General features: G+C 37.1%; 1 protein-coding gene across 1 annotated transcript; it reads right to left on the bottom strand.

Annotated features, from left to right (window-relative positions):
* Window positions 1-2,219: 2,219 nt before the first annotated feature.
* On the bottom strand, window positions 2,220-9,636 carry CENPN (centromere protein N). Its single transcript, XM_010006192.1, has 10 exons — window positions 9,466-9,636; window positions 8,271-8,316; window positions 7,452-7,508; window positions 7,011-7,087; window positions 5,297-5,473; window positions 4,488-4,589; window positions 3,869-3,926; window positions 3,331-3,440; window positions 2,616-2,739; window positions 2,220-2,335 (listed from the first exon to the last, which is right to left on the bottom strand). The coding sequence occupies exons 1-10, from the start codon at window positions 9,634-9,636 to the stop codon at window positions 2,220-2,222; spliced, it is 1,038 nt and encodes a 345-aa protein (XP_010004494.1).
* Window positions 9,637-10,001: the final 365 nt, after the last annotated feature.

The following is a 10,001-nucleotide window of genomic DNA, read 5'->3' as shown; positions in this document are numbered from 1 at the left end:
AGCCAAGGGGCAGCGCCCAGGGTGCATGTAAATGAGCCGCGGCCCGCCCGGCCTGTACCTCACGTCCTGCTCGGGGCGGGCCGGGAGCGCGGGCCCGCCCCTCCGCTTCCTTAGCTACCGGGGAGGGGGCGGTGAGGGTTTTTAGGGCGAGGAAACAGAATAACGGTGTGAAATCTCGAGTAGAAGGAGCTGCACAAACGTGCAAGAAGGGGCTTGGGCCGGCGTTCGCCCCGCTGCCTGCCCCGGGGTGGACAGGCCCTGTCTCCAATGGGATACTTTGCATTTACTTACTGATGTTGGCTCACCCTTTCAAAAACAAAAAACACAGGAGTTTTCCCGCTGTTGCTTGGCCACTTAGAGGAAAAAAAAAAAAAAAGTACATCAGGGATCTGAGCCGCCCCTGAACCGGGGAAGAGTTGGGTGCTGGGTGTAGGTGCCAGGTGTGCCAGGGCCTGGTGCTGATCACACAGCCCATGTCCTTGCCTGCACACCTGCTGCTGCTTGTGGGCAATAAATACCTGCCTGCTGGCCCAGAACTGCTGTGTAGTTCCTGTAATAGCCTTGGGTACTGGAAGTTAAAGATGAAACATGTATCTGACCATCAGAGAGACCAACTTTTCCATAGTTAAAACGGGAATGGAGGCTGCCTTTCCCAGAAGCAAGAGGCAGAAACAGGCAGTAGGCCAGGTACTCAGTGTTTTAGAGTATTTTGAAACGTTACCCTTATGGTAAATCATTATAATCTCAGGCATTTAAGTTATTTGGGAGAGAGCATTAGGAAGAAAATGTTGCACAGAGTGAAATGGATAGTGGAATGGTAATGGGTCTGATTTCTGGAAGGGTCTGTGAGGGTTTGAGGGAGAGGCGTTAGAGCCAACTCTTAATGTCCATCATACAGTTTGTCTATCACTAAAAACCTGGAATTGTTTCAGACTCCTAACATGTTGAATATTTAAGCAAACTAATATTTAAATCATGGAGGCAGAAGTCCTAAAAATCTATCACTAGCAGATAATCCTAAACTAACTTCTTCTGTGCAAGTTACACTGAGATGCTGAAAACAAAACAAACCAAAAATCATTATATGCTATGTCTAAGTTAGGTGAAACAAACTTCTATGAGAAGACAATTTACACATTTACTTAAGTTTGAAAACAAACATTCCCATACAACTTCACAAGATATTTACATTATGCCATGAAGTTATGAAGACTCTCTGCACATTGACATATCTCAAGTGAATCAGAAATGCCATGTACACAAATACATAAAGTTTCCAGGTAACAATTAAAAAATAAACACTTGTACACTAAGTGAATCTTCAGATCAAATCCATCTCAAAAAAAATTAAGCAGGAAGTTACATAAAAATATCTATATAGTTACAATTACCAGCTCTAAAGAACTCCAGTGCAAAGCTGTGGTTTGTACTAGTAAATGTTTCTATTTTGATTCTGCACAAGAGTCCCCAGGTACAAAAAAGTGATAACATTGATTGCAGAAGGGTCAAATCCTAAATGACATATTCTAAAACATGGGCTTCCTCAGAAGAAAATTACTGCCTGTTTCTTTTTATTCCTCTAAGATTAAGTTTCCTAAGACTTTAGGAAATAAACACTTTTCAGCAAAAATTCTTATCTGAATTAAAACCCACTAAAGCTGGATGGAAAACTCTGACATATACATCCCAAGAGTCTCTTCTTCCCCATGGCATGCAATAGTCTAAGACAAACATGCCTGACCTGCAGACAGGTAACTCCAGTTATTAGAATGGGACTATTCATACATTCAAAATGGGCACGTATCTTGTTTCACTGCTGAACTGGAGCCACAATCAGAAGGCCACCTAGAATATCTTCACCATCTCCAGTTATGACAGCAAACTGAATAGCTGCAGCCGTATTAACGTAGCTTTAAGCCTGAACATCACAAATATTACTGAAAATACAGTTAAAGGCAGGTTTTATATTTTAAATTTAAAAATAACTGTGATTTCCATTTAATCTTTGCAAATAATGCAATAATTTATGAGAAGGGCTAACTCTTCTGTTAAAGACAAATGTGGAAAAAATAACTTAAATAAGGCACCATTTGGAAAAAAACTTTCTGAGGTTATTGAAGAATAAGTTATATTTTAAGAGTATTTTTTTTTAAGCTATTATGGTTTATATTAATACCAGTTATAAAATATTTGATACTTCTCTATGAATCTGTTTCAAATTAAGGGCTTACAAAGCCTTCTGGAAATAATTCTTTCTTCTCTCTAATTTTGAAATAATTTCTGGCTTTGTGTGGTATACATGTAAGTAGTGGTGAAAGTGGTGCATCAGCCATACCTAGAGAGAGAGAGAGAGAGATAATTATAGCTTAATTCAACCAATATTTACCTTTCAAAACTGTTCTAAAACTAAAAATACAGCTTGAGTATCTAAGAGCAAACTGCTATGTATTTAGACATAAGTTTTTGTAGTGGTAATATTCTTATTCTACTAAGTTTCCATGTATTTCTAAACAAACTGTGAATGTTCTCCCTTACGCAAAATATAAGCAGGATATATAAGATGACAATATTTAACTGTGGATTCTTCCTCCATTTTACAGAGTTGAAACACTTACCTGCTGGTGCCAAGGATTTCAGTGATTCTAAAAGATCTGGACTAGAAAACTTGACCAGGCATCTGAATGGTTCTCTTTTATCCAAAACATCCAGTTTAGGATCACTTTTAAACATCGTCTCAAGCTGTTAACACAAGATACAACCACGGAGTAGAAGCAATTACTCTGTTTTACTTATGTTACTATGTAAACATTATATTAAAAATTTAGTAAGACTGTATCTTATTTGTCCGTTATTTCAGATATTAACATGATACCACATGGAGGAATATTTGAATAAAATCAGAGGGTGCCACCATGTGGTAAACAATTTTCTGCTGAAAGAAGCAGCTTGTTCAGTCACAATGTAAAACAAAGTATCTCTCAGAATTTCCAATATCATCAGATAAAATCTGTGCATCATCCAAGTTAAATTATGGTGTTATATGTAGCACAAGCTTTGTATCTACTTCAAATAACTCTTTCTCATGCTTCCCCCACTGCTGGTCTAAGTCTACTCTTATACCAAGAACAATTTAAAATGCTTATTAGCTCACCAGGCTGAAAGACTAAAACATGATCTAGTAGTCTGACCACATCTCAATGTAAATCTATTTCTTCAAGACAAATTTAACTAATTTTATTTTAAAAGATGTTCTCCCAAAAGCTTGAAGAAATACTAGATTTTTCATCACATTTAAATTATTTAGAAAAGGAAATCTGTTGCTTTTACTACCTTATATTGTGCAAATTCCAGTTTTGGTTGGGGACCATCACCAAAAATCTCCCAATTTACTCTCTCTATTCTTTCTTTCTCAATTCTGTCTTCTTGAATTATCCTTGCATCTGCCACAGGGAAAAATAGTAGAGAAAGGAAGAGAAGAAAAAACAGAAAGACAACTTTGTCAGCTGATACAGTAGTTTTTCTGATCAGGTGATGACTGCAGTGAAAATCTGGAAATAATAATTTTAAAGAATTAATAATCTTTTTTTTTCTAAAGATATTTGTCTCCATCATTTATATATTCCATTCTTACCAAGAGGGAAAAAAAAATCTAATAGGAGATACTGGGGACTGGTTTATTTTCATAACTGTTTCCACTGATAGTCATGGAGAAATATTTCTCTCTCCTAGTGACAGCCAGTATCACAGCACCCCACCAGGGATGGATAATATAGTGTTAACGTAACAATTACATTTCCTATTAAGAATCTCATTTTAGAAGGCAGCTGCAATAACATGCAAACTGCCTTTTTATTTAAAATATACATACCACCTTCTGGTGCTACATTCCTTTCTTGTAGGGGCCTTGGACAATAAGTCTGGAAGTTCTTCAGAAGGGGGAGAAAAAAAAGGAGAAATAGTTTAGTCCACTTCCACTTTTAGAGGCTGTAGGTCAATCAAAATTTCCAGATTTCTTTCTACTTCTCATTCTGAAAGTCAGTGTTCTTCCAGTTTTTGACAACTACTAGAAGTCAGAAAGCCCAGCTTTATTTTGAGAAAAGAATGTCCATCCTGTTATATTTGTGAACATCCCCCTATTTACAAGTTTGACATGGACATGCAGAGTAAGTTCTAATAGCCTTCAACTCACTAGTCTAGGAAGCCTAGTGAAATTATGCTAAAAATCCTAGGAGTGAATTGTTCATGCAAGTTTTTGACTGAGTTAAACCATCAGAAATAGCAATAATAATGATTAGGTGGGATACAAAGTAATTACATCCCCATTGTAAAGTCACCTTAATGAAAGTCCGTCCACCCCAGTAGTAGAATGTTATTTTAAATTGATGGTCTCTTGGGAGAGGTGAATTTTCCCTCCTGCTAGGGGGTGAGAACTAGGCCTGAAACAAAGAGCAAGACTTATCTTAGGATATACTTGTGAAGTGGCTCACCTGGCTATGTCTCTTGAACACAATATCTTTAAGGGATTTTAAAGAATGGCCTCGAAGCTCCATTTTACGGATGTCACGGTAATTGGAAGCAACAACCAGGGCCTTTAAATAAAAATGGAAGTTGTTTTAACATCAGTGTAACCATCACTATGTCTATAATTTGGAAAAACTATAGTACTTCTAAATGTGATTTTGTTTCAGGTAAGCAACTGCCCTTAAACTAGCAGAATTCTCACATCTAAAAAAATGTTGAACATATTGTTATTAAGCTTCGGTTAATATTTAAAAGCATTCACATGATTAACTAGATAAACCCTATAGCCTTATCAGCTGAAATAATTTTAAAAACTCAACAAACATATTAATTAGTTAAAATACTAGGTGTGGAAATCTGCTAAATAGATAAGAAATGAAAGACTACCAACACTAATCATAAGTTGACAGAAAATCTTTTAAAACTAATTAATAGCATTCCCTGATGAGATCATAAACTGAATTGAACTGTGCTGATGTAATATTCTTCAACTTCAGTGAGACAATTTAACTGAACACTGCCTAACACTTGGTTAAGAACAATTCAAGGTCAGCAAGAATCCCAGTAACCTGAATTTATTCACAAAGCACCATTCCAAAGGTCACAAAGATTGGTTTTCTCCCCATTTTTATCAGGAGGTAAATGAAAAAAATGCCTATGTAAATTAGTAGATCACATTAAGTGTCAAATCTTTACCCATCCTCTTAAACGCTAAAACAATTCTAGGTCTACATGACTGGGATGAAATTAGGGTCTACACAGTTTTAGTCTGTACCTGGCATAGCAGAGGCAAATTACTCTTTAATGTTGAGGTAGAAACGAAGACATAGGGAGTTTGTGAGTGGTACACAGCATAACAGGCTTTGTACTGGTTGGGCTTTGTATATGGTGTTCCCCAGGCAATTCTAATCCAGATTGCATTATCCTCATATTCCCTAAAGTTGATGGTGACCTAAACAGAAAGAGAAAAGCTTTGATTTGCCAGCATTCACATGTCCAGAAAGATTTTATCATCTCTTAACCCTGTGTTTACAAGACCCAAACGTAATTTAGTACAGCACTGCTCAAATAAGAAACAAATCCCACTAAGTGTGGTCAGGACTGTATTTAAATCCATTTCCACAGGAAAAAAAAATCACCTTACAAACAAAACCAAGAATCACCTTTTGGAATCTAAATGATTTTTTTTTTTTCTTGTGATGTACATTTTCTTCTGAAGAGGGAAAATAAAAACAGCTTATTACAAAAGCCTTGATTTTCTCTTTTGGGAAAATAACAACACAACAAAAAAGGGTCTATTTAGATTCAGGGCTAGAGACAATATTTCCAATATGTCACATTTTTGAGAGACTAAGCTTGTGATCAACTTGTGATTTTAGACCTGAATATAAGATTTATCATTGCTCAATGATACACAGTCAGATATGTGAAGAATATTCCCTTTCCTGTCTTTGTAGATTTGCTCCTCAGTTACTTCTTTTTACCTCGACTCTATCTGGGTGAATTTAGAGTGGGAAAGCTTCCTTTAAAAAAACACCACCTCCCTTTGTCTGCCACAAAGATAGTCAAACTTTTAGACCACCAACTGTTTAAAATGCTGGACCAACACCACTTCTCAAAGTTTTTGTAGATTTTTTTAAATATGAAAATACTGCAAAACTTTTGTTATAATAGTTATATGAACTGCAGCTGATTATCTGTTAGTTTGATTTGTATTTATTGCCTCTGCTGTTGTCAGTGCGAATCCTTTGTGCTTCAAGTAGTGCCACAGCTAAGTACCCCGAAACAGTTTGTTACCTTGCTTAGATGAAGCCGCTGAGCTAAAGCAACACAAGGCATATTGCTTAGAAAAAGTGAGATGATAGTACCTTCTTTCCCTTTTTTTCCTTACTAGTATAATTTCTGTAGTCTAGAAACTGCTTCTTGTTGTTGACAGCAGTCTCTCCGTTATTATAATACAATAAAACACCAGGGCCAAGTTCTCATAGCCATCACAAAATACTATTTCAAAACCAGAACTAAAAAAAAATGGATATAATTTTGCTACTAATCTAAGTCACAATAACTGACCTTCCTTGTTTTGCTTACTGGCTACTTCAAATTCCCTCTATCCCCTTTTTGATCCAATTTTTTTTTCTTTGTGTATTGTTATTGGGTAAGAGGACAAACCAATACCAAATTACCTAAGCAACATGTACAGTCAAGTAGGGCAAAGGTTTGCTAGAAAGCAAACATATTGCCTTCCTTGAAGCCTGTCAGATTTTAAGGCAAACTCATTTTATTTCACTCCAGCATAACTGTCAAGTTGGTAGAGCAGATGTGCAGTATATCTTTCCTATTTCACATGCAGTTCCTACCATCCCCAAATTAACAATTCCATGTAATTTTCTTAATGCAGACTGTAAGAAAAAAATTACCACATTAAGGTTATGAAAACAATCTATTGACACCAAACATAGGTAACAAATTGAGAAAGGATTTATTCTTACATTTTTCAAGGCAGATCGAAGGTGTCTTTTAAACTTTTTTTTGAAATCTGTTAAGTCAAAAAATTCCATTTCTTCACCTGTTACACAAGAAAAAACAAAACAATTCTTATGCTTACAAGAACTAGTTCAGAGATGTTTTTAGTTTTGCTGAAACAAAATTAAGTCTAAAAGATGAAGTTGCATAGCCTTATACAAAAAGCTGTATATTAAGTTTGATCTTAATTATTGTTATATAGACAAAAGGTTAATATTTAATTAGTAGTTATTAATTTCTAATAATTGCTTGAGAAACTGATTGAAAAACATCTAAAAACATGAAGGGAATCTTAATTGAAAAATCCATACTAGACTATTTTTGTATTTAAAATGTACACTAAAAGGGAGCACTGCAGTAAGTTGCTGAGGACTATGAGATGACAGCAAGGAAAAAAGGCATCTTACCTGTTTTGTTCATCTGGTAAACAGTCCATACTTTTTTGTTTTGGTGGATGTGGTTGTCTAAGAAAAACAGGAATTATTCAGTAAGAGTGTATCATCAGACAGTTATTAAAGGGACAAATTATTTTTGCAATACTTTTATGACCAGGTTATTTAAAAAAAGATGACTGCTGATAATGCAGTATAATTTATTCAACATTCTTAAGCTACCACTCATAGTAAACTTCAAAGCAAAATAGTTTTTATTAAAACAGATGGGAAGATCTTTTTTAATTCAGTTAAATGACTGATAAAGGGTATCTCTGAGGTTCAGTGTTTAAAGGATTTTACCTAAAGTGACTGAAACTCAGTTCAAAATCAAACTAAGAAGTGCAGACTGTTAAAAGAAACCTTAAAATTTAAACTATTATGTGATTAAGTTGTGAATTACTTAACTTCTGTTCCACCTGGAGTATTTGCTGATAGTTTTGCCTATGTCACTCCCTGTTGGAGCACAATATTACTGATTTTAGGGTTTGGTTCATAATGGAGACAAACATCTCTCTACACTTACAGCTGTTATAATTGTGTTCTGGATGTGTCTTACCACAGTTCACATCTCTTTAGACCTCAAAAGAAGCAAGCTTGCTTTTGTTGACCCTGAGCTATTGATTTTATTTTTTTTTAAGGAAGGGTCATATCCAATAAGATTAATCATCTGAAATGCAACTTGTTTACAAACACACCTGGACCTCACTAGGGCAACTGCTGTGTAGTTAAGGGTGTTAATGAAGTTACTTGGAAAAAATACAAATATGTTATTTGCATTCATTTCTTACTTACAGATTATGTCTAGGACAGCTGCTTGCTTGATGTCTGCACAATTTTCCTGGAAAGAGGAATAACAATGTGTGGTGAACTGCTGGTCCAGAATGCTTTACCACACTGTTTAATAAGTGAAAATCCCAGTATTTATAGATTAAATATCATTGCCCTGAAACCCACAGCACACACATTCTCCTCAAAGACACACACCTGGTCCCCATGGGCACACAACACAGTTTTGAGAAGACAATAATAAAAGCTACTTGAGCAAGATTTAAGTGTTTCTGTAGAGGCAGCAAAAGGAAAGTTGCCATACTGCATGATGTACAAGCAATTAGAAAGTAAAATTAATGGGTCTTCAAGACATTATGTAAAAGTGACTAGTCTTTCACCATCAGGAACCCTAACATGCTTGGTTCCTCCTTATTATTATAAAAAAATTAAAAGAAAATTTTAGAACATTACTGGTTACAGGTAAGAATGTCTCAGAAACAAATGCTATTTTAAAACATGACATTTGCTCTCTTACAAGAATAACTGAACAGTTTCTTGCCTGCAGTTTGATCTATACTGCATGTAATTAATCTCTGGGTATGAAATTCAAAGGGAATGATAAAAAAGTTACAAAACTTCAGAGATATCAGTAATAACTGCATCTGCCTGGGTTATGGTATATAGGCATATAAAGATTTTATAAGTAAAGACTCTGATACACCAAAATCAGAGTATGTAAGGAGAGCAGAAGGCTTTTTTTTTTTTTTTTTTGCTTGCAGTGTGCAGAATGGAAGCAGTTCAGCCCAAGGAAAAATTACCAAAAAAATCTGAAAAGTCCAAAAGATATAAACTACTGCTATCATTTCCTAAACGAAACAGTTTTAAACTAGCACTATGTAATGGGTAGACATCTCAATGTCTTTATTTTGCAATTTAGAATTACACTCATTTCTTAAAGGCTTAACACACTGAGGTTTTTATCCACCTTGTGCAACTTGGAGCTGAAAACATGTACTTTCATACTTAGTAAGGGTCAATCCTACAGTCTTAACAGATAAAACTGATGGCATTGCCAGCTCAGCTTTACCGACTGCAAACTGCCATTTGATGCTGTGTTACAGACAAAGAAAATTTCATTTCTCCATAAGTTACTTTTTTTAATGGCGCTTCCCCACGCACCGTGTGTTGCTGCCGGGCAGCCCCCGAGGGAAGGGATTACCTCGCAAAGCCGCACAACTTCCTGAGAAATGCTCTCCTTTATCTGCTGGAAGTTGATGGCCTGCAGCTGCTCCTCAGAGAGAAAGCCCCACTTCTGTAGCATCGTCTTGATTTCATCCCGCGGGATTTTTAGAACAGTCCTTCGGATATACTCAGCGACAGTCTCATCCATGGCGAAGACACCTGAAAAGCTGGAATGTCAAAGCAGCCGAAGGCCCAGGAGGCCGGCCCCCTTCGCCAGCTGCACAGCGCTGCGCCCAGGCACGACTCACAGAACGGCGGCCTCAGCCCTGAGCACCGCAGCACCTCGGCCTTCAGCGGGCAGCAACGACAGCGACCTAAAGCGCTTCCCACAGTCCCTCTTCCCCAGGCCCTCAGAGGTTGCCCCTCACTGACCGAGGCCTGGCGTGCGCTTCCGAGGCGGGACGGCACGCCGGCCCTCACCCGGGGCCCTTATCGCCTGCCCGATGGGACGGGGGCCTCAGGCAGCGGGCACGGGGCGAAGAAAACCGAGGCACGACGAGACACGGACGCGAC

The sequence above is a fragment of the Chaetura pelagica genome, unplaced genomic scaffold (assembly GCF_000747805.2).
Source record: "Chaetura pelagica isolate M959 unplaced genomic scaffold, ChaPel_1.0 scaffold139, whole genome shotgun sequence".
NCBI lineage: Eukaryota > Metazoa > Chordata > Aves > Apodiformes > Apodidae > Chaetura > Chaetura pelagica.
Note: the sequence above shows the minus strand (reverse complement) of the source record. Positions and strands in the feature narration are given on the sequence as shown.